The sequence below is a fragment of the Monodelphis domestica genome, chromosome 2 (assembly GCF_027887165.1).
Source record: "Monodelphis domestica isolate mMonDom1 chromosome 2, mMonDom1.pri, whole genome shotgun sequence".
NCBI classification, from domain to species: domain Eukaryota; kingdom Metazoa; phylum Chordata; class Mammalia; order Didelphimorphia; family Didelphidae; genus Monodelphis; species Monodelphis domestica.
The window spans coordinates 465,196,384-465,212,563 of record NC_077228.1 but is presented as its reverse complement, the minus strand read 5'-3'; the positions used below and the strand labels follow the sequence as shown (position 1 = coordinate 465,212,563).

Here is a 16,180-nt window from a genome sequence, read left to right as displayed (position 1 = left end):
CTCAGTGGCCCCCTAATGCATACAGTGTCAATTCATTTAAATTTAGTGTTGGCTCTAATATGGTCCCACCCTAATTTTTCAAGCTAATTTCCTGTCACTCATTAAGTCTGCAATCTTCACTCAGCTCTTGATTGTGTTCTTCATAAGAAGACAACATTCATTTTCATCTTTATTCCTGTGTCCACATTTTTTTCCTTTTCAGAAGCATTTTTCATTCTTTATTTAGCCTAGCTAGACAAGGCTCTGCTCATGTCTCTTCAAGGTAAACTGATACTATGAAAAGACTACTTGGTTTTGAGGCCAGACAGCCTAATTCCAAATCCTGGCTCTGTAACTTGCTATCTATATAACTTTGGGCAAGTCCTGTAGTCTCTCTCAGCCTCAGTTTACTCAGATGGGAAAGGGAGTGAGGGATTGGATTAGATATCCTGTGAATGTGTTTCTAGTTATGATCCTTCTTCTTTAGGAAGCTTTTCCCCTGAATATTCCAGCCCTCTTTCATCTCTCTAGTAATTCTGACCTGCATACTTTCCCATATAATTATAAACTGTCTTGAATGTTATTTCATCTATTCTGTCTTTCTAGATGCAGCCAATTATATTTTCTCTTAGAGAAGGGACCACATCTTTTATTTTTCTCTGCCCCCCTAATGTCTAGTGCAATAAAGTGAATAACCAAGATTTGAACTTGGGTCCTCTGGCAACTGACCCAACATTCTCTGTGCTCTCCTTCAGTGATAATAATAGTCCCAACTTTCAAATATGTACTCTTGCTCACAGTGCATGAGGTAAATATAAAAGTTAGAGTCTATTCCCTCATGGAAATTATATTCTAAAAGTATGATAAAACACAAGCACAGATAGCTATAATGGATAATAGGACATGGTAAGTGCATTGGATGACTTTAAAATTAAATGCCATTTGGTTTCAGACAGGGAGGGATGAACCTGAGGAAACATTGAAGTTTTTCTGGAAAAAGGAAATTTGCTTTCTGGGAACAACTAAATGGAAATATTCAGGAGAAAAAAGAACTTTATGTGACAAAATAGCATTCTGAAGTCTCTAGAATCTTTTGACCTAGAGGGAATTTGATTGAATTAAACAAATAGTTATGTGCAAGGTACTGTGCATATATTCAGTATTATATGTTATGTGCAGAAGATATGATGAATAAATATGTTAATTACCCTCAAGGAACTGTCATTGATAAGGTCACATTATTTAAGATATTGGAGGGATTTTAGAAATCATATCGTCTGAACCTCCCAGTTTACAAATGAGGAAACTAGGTACCAAAGCAATATTTTCAGCCTCTTCTTCTGACTCCTAATCTAATGGTCTTTTCTGCTATACCACTTTGACTTTTCAGTGGAATTAGGAAGGAAACAAGCATTTATTAAACACCTACTTGTGCCTGGCACTGTGCTAGAGGCTTTACAAATATTATCTCATTTGATCCTCACAACAACCCTGGGAGGTAGGTGCTATTATTATACCCATTTTACAGTTGAGGAAACTGACAAATAGAGGTTAAATGACTTACCCGGGGTCACAAGCTAGTCCATGTCAAGGGCAGGATCTTTTCTCAGGACTTGTTTACTTCAGGAACAGAACTCCCTCCACTATGTCACTTGACTTCCTGTTTTAATGAACATTTAGATTAAATCCAATTGGATATTTACTAAACTTCTATTATATGCCAAACAGTATAAGGTATTGTGATTACAAAGATATACCTCCCCCAAAGGGAAACATTCCCTACCTTCAAGCAACTCTTATGTTCCATAACACCTGCCCTCCAGGATCTTATATTGTCTGCAGGGGATAAATGTAAACACAGAAAAATAAATATATTGTGATTTCAACAGGAAGATAGATAGCATTAACAACTGGGTTTAAGGATGGAGTTTGGAAAGGCATTACAAATGTGCTGGCATTTGAATTGAATCTAGAACAAATTTGGGGGTTGCCAATACTATCAGAGAGCAGGAACACATTCAGGGCATGGCATACAAGAAATGTAAAGGCTCAGACGGAGGAAATGATGGCACATTTAGCTAGGAGGAGAGACAGTTCTGCCTAGTTGGCTGAAACACATAGTTTGAGAAAATGAATAATATGAAATAAATAGAAAAGCAGATGGGAGCCAGAGTATGATCAGAAATATTGTTCCATAGTCATTCTTTTTTAAATGGGACAGATTCAAAGCTATGTTTTGTGGTTTTTGTATTTAAGATTTAAGACAGCTTTAAGATACAAAACTTGTTTTAATAACAAAAAACATTTTAATCGTAAGACTCTATAGGGGATGTGTGTATACATATACACACATATATGTATATCTATGCAAATAAATATGTATGTATATATATGCAGTAATTTCAGTGATATATACTATATATGAAATTGGAATAGATTAAACATCCTTGCTGGAAATTTCTATGTCAATAAATGTATAATATGGTAGGATATTTTTCTAAGATATTAACACTCCAAAGTATGGTTTTATTATTATACAAAGTAATTTTGTTTATAAACTGGAGAGGAACCAACAATCTAATTGGCCTTTGGAGAAATGTTGGTGGTAAGCCTTCTTAAATAAAAGGCTTCTCAGTAGGACTTTGGAAATTTTGTGATTTAAATTTCTAATTATACATTAAACATTTATGAAAAAGGATTGCTGTATTCTAACTGTACATAGTTGAACCTTTTCCTGTTTCACTGCAGAGCATAATGAAATAATCATTTTAAAATAACATAACAAATGTGGAGAGAAATAGACAATATATTATATGTTAATTGCCACAAGCCAACATTAGCAAGTATATTGGTCATGTCATTGAAATTAAATTCTATGACCACAAGTATTCTTGAATGAATTTGAAACCAAGCCAACATTTGCAATTAGTACCAAGATCAATTTCTCTTGTAGCATCTCCAGTTTAAACAGTAATCTAGGTGAACTGTTGTGAAAATGACAGGTATGTAAAAGGAATTTACAAACGGACGATAAACGTCTTTATTAAAGGTGAAATTACCGAGTTTGTGGAGGGTGTCAGTTGTAAATGATTTAGGGTGAATGTGATGCTCTTAGAGAAAAGTAAAATGAATCCCATTTCATTTGTGAGCTGTATGAAGAAAGGACAGTGGACCATTATTTACATATGATTATGAGGTTCTTGAATTGACCAGGGCATCAGCAATCCTTTGACCATCCATATTTAATGAGAAATGTTGAGAAGCAAAGTCATCATTAACATAATGGTAGAGCAAGTGGTGAGCTGTATTTCCTGAATTATGTAATACTTGTATGTAATTATATTTTATGTATAATTAAAGTCTACTAGACATATTAAAAAAGGACAAATGTGACTTTAAACTTGCTCCTATGCAATCTTTGGAAAGCAGTTGAATATGCTGTTCTCATAATTAGAATTGCCAACCTATTAGCCATAGAGTTATCACAGGAAGTGATCGCTTTGGATGTGATTTAATGGTAATTTTTTTCTGTAACTTTCTAGGTCGTATGTGTGGTAAACAATTTCAAAGGAAGACAACCAGAAAATGAACACATACACATGGACAATCAGGCACAAATGCCAATGATCAGCATTCCTCGAGTAGAAAGTCCCCTAGAAAAGGTAAAATCTGTCCAAGTGATTCATTCGTCACTTACATTCTAAGCCGCAATTGTTATCTGGGGAGAATGAACAGTTAGTTACTCCTGGGTTTAGTTTATCTGGAGAGTCTGCTCATTTCACCACTAGTTTACTGACACAAACTCTGGGTAGAATTTAATCTAATTTAAGATTAAATAAGGTCCTGGACTCAGAGAGATGCCTGGAAAATACTCTCTGTTGAGAGTTCTTCATTTTGCAGGCAGAAACATAAGTACCAGTATGGGGGGGGGGATAATTGGCCTTTGACACTTTCAAAATAAGAAATATCTTCTGGTTAATCTTACAGAGAAGTAAAGATTTAGAGACATCTTCCTGAAATGATTATCCATTGAACACTATTAATTGAATGCTCACTATGTACTTGATGCTTATAAAGCTCATGAAATGAGCAAAACCCATTGTAAAAGAATTCATAATCTAAGGATATGCACACACATATACAAGTATAACATGAGGAGGTTTGTTTGAAGTTATATGAAGAATTATCCCAAGTGTGCTATCATAATTCAAAATATAGAGTGATTTTTCTAACATGGGGTGTGATTAGGTAATCCTTTTTGTTTGCTGTGGCATTTGAGCTGAGTTTTTAAAGAATTTAAACATGAGGAGAGGGTTTCAGATGGTGAAAAGGGAAGGAATGGTAAGAGCAAAACAATGAAGTATTAAATCTGGGAAGTGTTTGAGCAATATGTTTGAATCTTGTAAAGAATAGAAGTAGGTGGCTCAGTGGACTGAGAGCCAGGCTTAGAGACAGGAGGTCCTGGGTTAAAATCTGGCCTCAAACACTTTCTAGCTGTGTGACCCTGAGCAAGTCACTTAACCCCCTTGTCTAACCCTCAGCCCTCTTCTGCCTTTGAAAACCACTATTAACTCTAAGAAGGAAAGTAAGGGAGTTTTTTTGTATTTTTTTAAGGAAAATGTAGAGAAGATAGGTTTAAGCCAAATAATGGAGGCCTTTTATTACTGGGCCAACAAAAACATCAAATTTGAAGTTCTAAGAAAATATCTGGTATCATATTAAATAATTAGAGTAAAGTACTTAATAAACAAGAGCCAAATTGTTTTGTTTCAGTTTTTATTTTTAATTTAAATGATGCATCAGGTTACCTTGTCCTGAATATCTTGTAAATGTTTAATGATCTTTCTTATTTCAAGAAAAATTTGGTGGGCAGCTGGGTAGCTCAGTGGATTGAGAGCCAGGCCTAGAGACAGGAGGTCCTTGGTTCAAATCTGGCCTCAGGCACTTCCCAGCTGTGTGACCCTGGGCAAGTCTCTTAACCCCCATTGCCTAGCTCTTACCCATCTTCTGCCTTGGAAGCAATACACAGTATTGATTCCCAGACAGAAGGTAAGGATTTTTAAAAAAGAATAAATTTGTAGATGTACATGCATTTACATTCTAGAATATTCTATGATAATAAAACTCAAATTTAAAAATTTTAACAAGCATTCATTACAAGTGGGAAATAAAAACAAGAGGGAAATTTCATTGCAGTATTTCAGTAAAAATAGTCAGATATGGAAAATGATTTTTGTTCTAAAACTACTGTGTTCCTCCTGAAACAGTTTTCTGAAGTGAATATCACATATTTTGTTACCCAGAAAATTGTTCCTTGTTTATTCACAGGATAATCACATATTGGAGAAAGAGTTTAAAAAACACTTTTCATGAAAATAGGGCAACCGTGATGATTGAAGCCTTTTATTCTCACATGCAACTTTTTGCATGACTACATAATACAAAACCTACCCTGGCAAAATCGCAATAGCCTGTAGCTAACATTGTGAGAGAAAGCCTCAATCAAAGTCAAAGCTTCTTCTTTGACTCCAAAAATGTCAATTGTTGACAATGATGACTTCATAAAAATGAATTTATTTATACATTGATATTTTAATGGATCCACAATCTCATTCCTGTCCTACAAGTATGGATCATGTGCCAGAGACCTTCCTCTGACTCTTAATATTCCACAAACACAATTACAAACTAGGTCTAGTTATGTCATCCCTTATTTTTACTAATGATTTTTAAAATCCCCCTTTGAGATATATTGAAAGTTGAGCTTTAATGTCTTTAAAATGTTCTCACTTCCAGCATGGATTTCTTCTATATTTATCCGATTGGCCCAGCCTAATATGATTTTGTTAGTATCATTTCTACTTTCTCACATAAGCATGTGGTACCCAGATCCACTATCATAATTGATGAGGATACTGGAAAGAAATGAAATATCTAGTCAATCTCTCTTCTATTTGGTTTCATTTTTAAATGCCCATGAGATGATCTGCCTTAGTCATGTCTCATGCCAAGTTTTCTATAGTCTCATTTTTCTGTTCATTGATTTTTGCTATTTTGTGAGATAAGACTGATTGGAATCTTTCATGTTCCTCCTTAATGTTTTACAAATGACCCTGCATTTGCAATCACTATTTCCTTCTGTTTCCATCTCCTTCTGACATTTATAGTCACCATCATTGTTTATTGTTATATGTCTTTGGTATTTATAATCACCATTGCTTTTTATTTCCATGTCTCTCTGTTTATGGTCATCAAAGTATCAGAATGTAAGACTGTATTGGTTAGGAGAATTTTGTGGAATTCCTCTATATCGTCATGCTCTGCAAGAGATGTTGGCATATAAACTTTAACTATTTGTATGATATGTACATCGTGAGATTCAAAAGTCAACAATAACTAAATGTTTTTTGTTATTGTTGGGCACAAAACAAAATCAACTCTAGCATTTCCCTTCTTAACCACTTAAAGGAGAATATATGATCAATCCTATTCACTGGGAACTTCCTAAACTCTCTGGTTTCATTCATAACAAAGATATCAATAGGAATGTTGTTTAATTCCTTTAACAATATGTCATCATTAGACATTAGGAAATATTTCACATTTATGGTCAGCAAAAGTAATGTTAATAAATGGTCTCAAAATTATTTGACTCTTAACCTCCTCTGATTTCTTTTGTTAACCCACCAATGTCATTGGCAAAGTAGAAGGGGGCACAAAGAATCTAAGGTAATGATTTTTTTAAGTTATTGGGGGGAGTCTCTATAAGCGTAGGATCCATCAACCAATGGATAATGTGTCGGGAGAGAGCCTTTTTATATTCAATTAGTCTGGACCTTAGATATTACATATAATTTTAGCAATAGGACAGCACATTGGACTCAAAGTCAAGAAGACTTCAGGCTAAATCTTCCCTCAGATACTACTAGCTAAGCAAACAAGACTAGCTGAATCTTATTTTTCCCATCAAAAAATGATAGTGTTGGCCTTCATGATTTTATGTTGCTTTCCAGTTCTTGATCTGTGATCCTATGACCATATTTAAAGATTTCTTAGCTTAGTTAGTTAGATTTTATACAACTTTATATAGACTTTATAAGAGCTTGTACAACACTGGCATCAACTCAGAGAACCCAGAATCATTTCAATGCCAAAATAGAGTATTAGAGCACAGATTTTATGATAGATGTTTATAGTTTTTTTAAGTTGTTACATGATATTTAGAATACTTTATATTCTTCAACTCATTTACTCATTCAGTTTTCATTCACCAAAAAGTAACTATGTACCTACTATGTTCAGAGATCAATTTCTTCTTCCTTATTTTTATTAATTTCTGGTTGAGTTCAAATGGCTACTCTTCATTTTGATTCTGGTAGCTAGGAGAGGAAAAACTTATAATTCATGAATTATTTGTGATGGATTTGGAGTAAGAGAACTGATCTGAAATGCACTTCTGCTACCTGTGCTGCTTTATGAAAGCCATGTTGCCTTCCAGGACCTTATTTGCTGTGTCTGTAAAACAAAGAAAACAGAGTAGTGGTAGTCTCTCGGTGATCGAGAATGACTATTGTCTTTGTGCAGTTTCATCTACGGTGTACCCTCATGTGGCTTTGGAGTCCAAAGGCTGAGGAGCACAGTGTGTGGCACATGGGGCATGGGACGCCAGTTGTTACGGGAGGTGCAGTTGTGGCCTGGTGTCGGCGTTCACGCGCAGCGGCAAGACGTCGACGTCGCTCATCTTCAAAGGTGATGGCGACATGGTTAATGTGGGTTCGCCAGCTGCTTCTGACAGAGGCATCGAGTTCTAGTTGCTTTGGTGTAATGCCAGCCCACTTCAAGTTGGACTTTAGCTGATCCTTGAATCTTTTCTTTGGTCGGCCTTGTTTCCTGAGTCCAGCTGACAGTTCACCATAGAATACCTGTCTTGGTATTCGCTGTGGGTCCATGCGGATGACGTGTCCAGACCATCGTAGCTGGTTTGGAGGACCAGGACTTCGATGCTGGTGGAGTTGGCTCTGTCGAGGACTTCCTGATTGGTGATTCGGTCCTGCCATCGGATCCTCATGATTGACTGGAGAGAGCGTTGGTGGAATTGCTCCAGCTGTTTCGTGTGCTTCCGGTACAGTGTCCATGTCTCACAACCATACAGGAGCGAGCTGAGGACCACTGTGTTGTGCACTTTGAGCTTCGTCGCAGTGCTTACACCGCTATGTTGGAGGACTTTGCAGTGCAGCTACCCGAGTGCCTGGCTGGCCTTTTGGATCCTGGCATTGATCTCGTGGTCTAGGGACCCGTCGTTGGCGATGGTGCTGCCCAGGTACTTGAAAGTGTTGACATTAGAAAGATGCGCGCTGTCGATTATAATGCACGCCTGGTTCGTTGGCCTCCCTGGTGCAGGTTGGAACAGCACCTCTGTTTTGCTGAGGCTGATAGTCAGGCCAAACAGTTTTGTTGTGGTGGAGAACCTGTCCACAATGGTTTGGAGATGATTTTCTTGGTGGGCCATGAGAGCACAGTCATCTGCGAGGAGAGTTTCCAGGATGAGTCTCTCTGTTGTCTTTGTTATTGCAGTCAGGCGGCGAAGGTCAAATAGTGAGCCATCCAGTTGGTATTTGATATAGACGCCCAGGTCTAGATCCATCACAGCATGTCGTAATACTTGGTTGAAAAATAGGTTGAATAGTACCGGAGCGAGGACACAGCCTTTTTTCACGCCACTGGAGATGTTGAAGCGATCGGAAGTCTCTCCACCAGATAGGACTTCCCCTGTCATGTCGACATGAAAGAGCTGGATCAGTTTGATGAATTTTGCTGGGCAACCGAGCTTGCTGAGGATCACCCACAATGCATCCCTGTTCAGTGTCGAACGCCTTTGTCAGGTCTATGAAGACAATGTAGAGACTCAGGTTCTGCTCAAGGCATTTTTCCTGCATTTGCCTCACCGTGAAGACCATGTCGATGGTGCTGCGATCTGGTCAGAAGCCACATTGTGATTCAGGCAGGTTCTGCTCTGAAACAGATGACAGGAGTCTGTTGAATATAACACGGGTGAGGATCTTTCCGGCAGTGGAGAGTAGTGAGATGCCTCTGTAGTTGTCACAGGCTGCTCGTGAGCCTTTGTTCTTGTATAGGGCTATGATGGAGGCATCTCTCAGTTCTGGGGGCATGTCTTCCTCTTCCCATATGCTGGTCAGCACTATGTGGAATGCCTGGAGCACCTTTCCATTTAAGGCCTTGTACACCTCGGTTGGGATCCCGTCTTTACCGGGTGCCTTGCCTGCACTCATTTGTTTAATGGCTTTTTGGACTTCCTCTATTGAAGGAGGGACTTCAAGTTGTTCAATGGAGTGGTTTTGGGGGATCTGGTCAAGGGATCTTTGGTCGACAGAAGAGGGTCGGTTGAGAAGCTGACTGAAGTGTTCTTTCCACCTGTTGCTGATTCCTTTTTTATCTTTTATGAGAGTGTCACCGTCAGAGGATAGCAAGGGAGTGGTGGTGGGTTTTAATGGCCCATAGACAGTCTTGAGGGCACTGAAAAATTGTTTGTAGTTTTTCGTATCAGCAAACCTCTGGATTTCTTCTGAGTTTTTTTCCCACCATAGGTCTTGCATCTTCCTGATCTCATGCTGCGCCGTGGCTTGGAGAGATTTGAATTTGTCCTTTTTAGGAGCAGAGTTTGGGTTATTTTGCCACTCCATAAAGGCTTTGTTCTTCTTGCTCAATAGGTCTTCAATAGCAGTGTTGTTCTAGTCGAACCAGTCCTGGTGGTTGCATTGTTTTGGGCCTAGGACTTCCTTTGATGTTTCCTTCACTGCGTCTCTGAACTGGTTCCATTTCTCGGTTGAGCTTCCAGTGAATGGTCCCTTGGCAGACAGCTTGTTGTCCAGGCAGGACTGGAATGTTTGCAAATAAGATGGATCTCTAAGACGACTCACGTTGTAAAATGCGTGAACTGTCTGGGCGCGTTTTGGATGGCGAGGCACAATGCACATTTGAAGAGTCGCTCTAACCAATCGGTGGTCTGTCCAGCATTCAGCTCCTCTCATGGCTCTGGCGATCTTTACATCCTGGATGTCTCGCCGGCATACAATGATGTAGTCAATGAGATGCCACTGTTTTGATCTTAAGACTGTTTTGCCTTAAGACCTCCAAGGACTAAACTAAATAGAATCATGAGACTTTCAATCTATAGTTTCAAGAAATCTTAAAGGTCATTTAATCTAATCTCTTTATTTTCTAGATGATAAAAGCCTTTGGTGGGTCCTGGCTTCTTCCAAGATTCAGTTCAAATCCCAAATTTTGTGAGAGGCTTTCTCTACTCTTCCCTCACTGCCAGGGCCTTTCCCTTTAAGACAACCTCCCATTTACGCAGTACATGTATATATCTAGTACGTATATAATTGATTGCATGTTGTCTCCCTCATTATAATACAAGTTCTTTAAGGGAAAGGCCCCCAATTTTGTCTTTCTAGTCTCAGTTCTTTGCATCAGAGTAATCTTACTACATGCATATTTACTGTTGATTATACCACATTATGATATACAGCCTCCATGTTTTGGAAATATATTTTTCCATATGCATTGATCTTGGTAGTTGATGGACAGAAATTACCTAGGCTCATCTTGCAAATTGCTCTTCAGAGCTAGGAAAAAGGATTATTCTACAAATCTTTGATTATGCCACCTAAAAAAGTAAAAGCTCAAAACTGATGCCAAAAGGTTTGCCAATGATTCATTAGCCTATCATTTTCCAGTTGTCAGTTTTATTCAGAAAATGCAAAGGTTTTCTTTTAGCAAACATATACATTCATCAAGTCCCCCATAATAATAAAGATAAAATTTAATAAACTATAAATTACAGGATAATTATAATATACAGGCAGTCTTTAGTTTTGTGACAGCTATTGATACCTTAATTATACATCATATATCCAATTACTATGTTTTATATGGTAAATCCATGGTTTATATGAAATCATGGTGAAATTTGAATGTTACAGCACCTGCCATGAAGGAGATTGTCCAACAGCTATCCATGAAAACATGCCAAATGTATATTTATAACCACTAAATATCACAGATTTATTTTTATAGAAATTTACTTGATAAATATAAATTCTATGCCTAGATTATGTTAAGTCTGTCTTTATGATTATGTTTAACTCTGGCCACTGAAACAATGATGATAATTTTAGTAACTATTAATTCTGTCAATTCAAACAATTAGACTTGGAATAAAAATGAAAACAAAAAAAAATCAAAGAAAATCTGTCAAAACCAGTAGACCAAGAAAAAATAATGATTGTTTGCCTGTCTTTTTCACTTTATATCCAGTTGTAGTCATATAATTGAATCAGATCCAAAGTAAATCCTGCCTTAAATTTTACATGTCCAGGAAAAAAAAAACAACAAAAAAATGACTCTGAGTTAATAAGCCGATTCTGTGATTAAGCAGTAAATAACCATAACAGAAATTCTATGCATTGTGCTGGACTGTTTTTTCTAATTCTCATTGGTACTCATCTGCTTATGTTTCCTCACTCCAAAAATTTAGTCATACCTTCAGACTTTATCCTTATCCAATTCATTGCAATCCATTGTTTATCTGACAATATTCTAGAATCAAGTCAAGCATTGATCAAGCAAATGTTTCATACCAAAAAGTGTGGCAGATTCTGGAGATACAAAGAAATGGGGAAAAAGAAAAATTAATAAGTAGTTCCTTTTCTCAAGGAATTGACAATCTAATGAATGAGATGACATGCAAAAAACTAGGTGCAAACAAGACATGTACAGAATAAAATGGAGATAATAAATAGAGAGTAGATACAAAATGAAAAGGAATTAAGAAAAGGTAGAACCTGAGATTTTAGTTAAAATGGGAAGAAAGCCAAGAGTGTGAGAGGAGAGGAGGAAGAGAATTGTAGGTTTGAGGGACAGCCAGGGAAAATTCAAGGGGTCGTTTGTACAGAACAAAGAGGCCAGCATCACCGTCATGGAGGCAGCCATTTGAACAGAACTATAAGTAATTTAATAACTCAAATGGCAAACGATAAGGTGACAGACAACCCCCAGCTCCCAGAGGTCACTTGAATTCTGGCCAACTACTTCATCAAAAACAATTACTTGCTTTTTCTTGGACTTTCTTGCTCTCTGAACTCTACACATCAAATAATGAAAAGTGTGTAAATGAAGGTGATGTGGCTTCTGCACACAGGGACCTTGTGGGCATGGAGCACTAGCATAACTGGATCCCTCTGTAACATAGATAGAGAGGGCTGTTGGCTGCAATTCCTGAAGTTAGGTGTGACAGTGGCCATTGTACCACTGCCATTAGTGTTCACTCTGATGTTGGTATTATATTATTAAGGAAGGAGAAATCAGAGGCTTAGATTTGAAATCAGGTCTTCTGACTCCAGTGTTGACCCCACAACACCTTAATGCAGTCCAGTGAATCATTCTTTAGTACCTATTAAGGACAAGCCAGTCATGTATGACCTATGTTAATGCAAGTTGCTTTTTTAAAAATTTTTATTACACTTTTAAAGTTAGGATTGTAAGCAACCAGCAATGAAAGAATTCCTTTTTCATTACAGACTGACAATTGTTCTGAATCTTAGGGTTTTGGTTGCCTGTATCATTGAAACATCACATCATTGGCCCTGGGTCACACAGCCAGGATGTGTGAGAGATAGAACTTAGATCAAGGTATTCATGACTCTCTGACTAACTCCCTATTCACTACATTATTGACAGTGCTAGCACATATCAACTAGAAAAAGGGGAAAAAATCTTAAATGAAGAACCCATAACTTTGATCTTGAATTAGTTGGAATAGAAGAAATAATCTTGTAGCGTATCATAGTGGATTATATATCACCGATAGGACCAAGGAAATGGAAGGCATAATAGCACTGAGAATTTTAAAATTGCTTAAGGATTAGTGTTATAATTAAAATTATCTCAGAGATTGGAATTTAATAATAAATATCAGTTTATTGAATATATGTAGATATATCAATATCTCCATTTGTTGGTTAGGTCAGCATCATATCCTATAAAGAGATACAGGTCTCCATGGTTGTCTTTAGTGACCAGATATAATCTAGAAGCCAGGTCAGGAAATTTAGTAAATATAGTTTTAGGAATTCATTATTCAGTCTCTTCCTTGAACATCCCAAGTCATCTTTAATTGGCAAAGAACTAATTAAGAGGTGACTCATCAAATATTCACCTCTCCAAATATTGACATCATGTGGATCATTTACAGAGGAAAAGAACCCTTGTCCCCTTCATTTATTAATCAAATTCTCTTTAAAAAGGAACATATTTCTTGAGGTTTCTAAGGACAAAGAAATTTGAAAAAATCAGTAGAATGGATGAATTCTTTGTCCCAGACTCCAGACAGCAATACACAATACTCCCTAATATAAGAATTATTAGAGTAAATGAAAAAGTAAATTCTCATATTCCCAAATGGAGATAGAAAGGCATGCAATGCAGTGTAAATCAACTATAAGATAGGTTTATATTTCCTACAAACAAGAGATATACTAAAAGACATGAAGGGCTCGTAGGACACCTTGACAGAAAGACATAAAATAGAATTCAAAACTTACCTTGTAACTACAGTGATAATCTCCAAGGAGATTGAACCTTAAACTTCACCACATCAAAGACTTTTCAGAATCTCTGCCAAATGGTGCCAGAGTTGGGAATAGAGTAAGTCATCCCTTTTTCTCATCTCACAAGGGCAGTTGCTCAAAATAATCCTTCCACAATTTGTGGCTAGATGGGAAGAGCACTAAGGATAGAGTCATTCTCTTTTAAATACACACTGAATTATCAGATCTCCCTGTTCAGCAACTAAGTAGGATGCCTTGTCATATCAAAGTGTCAGCCCTTTCATTGTGGATGTACCACTAGCTGGTTACTACCCAGGTAGTCAAAAAGATTTTCAACTACAGGTGACCCATCCACTAAATCATCATCTTACAGGAATCCCCAGAATTTGCTGAGAAGGTATTGACACTGTTCCTTGGAAGGGCCAGAATAATTCATTTCAACCTTCCCATGTCCAGGGGTGGAAGCAACATTGTTAAGTAAAGAAGTATGTAGGTGTTATATCATTTTTGTTTGTGTTCACCAGTGGCAAGGGCATAATTCCCTGGCAACTACTCTAGTCAAGGGATGGATATGATCAAGACTTGGAGCACTTGGGTTCAAATACTAACTCCAACTCTAAATGAGACCCTGGGACACTTGTTTCTCCTCTTTGCAGTTTAGTTTATAAAACAGGGATGTGTTTTTATGTGTCCTTACTCACAAAAATGTCAGAAAAATACTTTTGTACAAGTAAAAGTATCCCATACATTCAAGATACCATTACTATTCTTTATCTACAGGGTATTAAATATGCACATCTTGCCTAAGCACTTTAGAAAGAAGAATCACCTTCTAGGTAAAGAAAAATAACCTTTTAATAGAACTAAACAGCCTTCTCCACCTATTTTATAGATGGATCAGGCTAGAGCATCACTCAGTGCCCTTCTCGGTATTATTTTTCTTATCAGTAGGCCAGATTGACTCTTGCTAATGCAATTTATCAACCAAATTTCATCCAAATGTATAAATTGGAATAAATTACATATTGAACATGACAGGAAGAAAATACAGTGGAAGTGTTGACTAAGCTAGTGTCACAGTTAAGGATGGAAAAGGGTTAGGGTTAATAAAGAAATCTTTTGCTAGGAAAAATAAAACTACACACTATTATATTCTCTGATAAAATCATGTAAGTTTTCTAAAATCTATGTATGAGTAATCATTTCAGGATATTTGATATTCAGAGGTTTAGCTATGACGCAAAATTTTATTTTATGGAGCTGTTGTACTGTTTTAAAAATGATATTTGGAGCAATGTCAAACAATTTTATTAGTGAGTAAAATGCTAGAATTTTTTATGCAACAAAGTATTCCTATCAGAAATATTTTTTAACATTTCTAGACTTTGATCCAGACTTTAGGTGTTGATGAAATTTTTATTGGGAAAGCAAATATTTACAATGCTTTTAATTTGTAACTATTCATACAATTATATTTAATGAAAACATTTAAATATTAATTTTAATACTTGCAGATATCAATATTGTAGGTAAAGAAAAAATCATAAATCTGCTAAACTATTGTTATTTGTAGATTTTAAGTGAATACACATACATGTAGCATTTCTTTTAAAATTCATTTTTATAATTAAAATATTTTACATCAATGATAATTTTTAATATCATAAATAAAAAAATTTGGGAATTATATTTAGGTGAAACCTTTTAAAATCTATTCTTTTTCCATTTCATTCATTTGAATAAACACATAGTTTATTACTGCATCTTTCTGTCATATTATCCATTCAATAAACTGTTATCTGAGAGAGAAACTAGCCGATGGCTAATCCAAAAATCATTTTTCATATAGTCTTAATGTGGTATAAGCAGGAATTCCCTCAGGCTCAAAAATGCCCTTACTTAAAAGCTTCTGAATTTCAACTATCCTCCTATAGTTTAGGTTCAGATAAATGTCTATTAGTGCTCAGAATCATCTAGAAGCACCATATCACATTGAAATGGGATCTTAAATCATGAAAATATAAAATTACCTTGAATCAAAACTAAGCAAATTGAACAATAGGAAATACATTGATAATGATCAAGTATTGATATTTTTATATCAGGATTTACCCAAAACAACTGAATTAGAGCCTAATTGGACTACATTTTTATTTTTTTATATTTATAAGATCATAAATTCATTGTTGGAAGGACTCAGGGGTTACACGGTTTAACTCCACCTTCCCCCTCCCATTTCATCATTATTTTGTTTTTGAGCAAACTGATCCAGAGATTAGTTAAATAACTTGCCCTGAATTATATGGGTAGCATTCTGGATCTATAGCAAGTGCTCTTTCCACTAGATTATCTACCCCAATCCTTTCATATTACATACACGAAAGCTGAAGCCCAGAGAACTGAAGTTGTTTCTACAAAGATACTTGATTTCTGAGAGAGAGGACTAGAATATAAATCTTCAATTCCCTCAATCTTTGCATAATACTGATTTCAACTATTCAAGTCAAGTCGGAGTGGTTTTGGATATTCTGTAACTAATTAGCTATATGGATTTCAGAAAAGAAGATAGTTTA

At 36.4% G+C, this 16,180-nt stretch overlaps 1 protein-coding gene across 1 annotated transcript in view; it reads left to right on the top strand.

Moving 5' to 3' along the window:
* PLPPR5 (phospholipid phosphatase related 5) overlaps positions 1 to 16,180 on the top strand; it is a 203,079-nt gene that overhangs the window by 153,305 nt on the left and 33,594 nt on the right. The window contains exon 5 of the mRNA XM_007485015.3: positions 3,522 to 3,641. Within this exon, the coding sequence (XP_007485077.2) occupies positions 3,522 to 3,641 (120 nt within the window). The remainder of the gene's footprint in view (positions 1 to 3,521; positions 3,642 to 16,180) is intronic.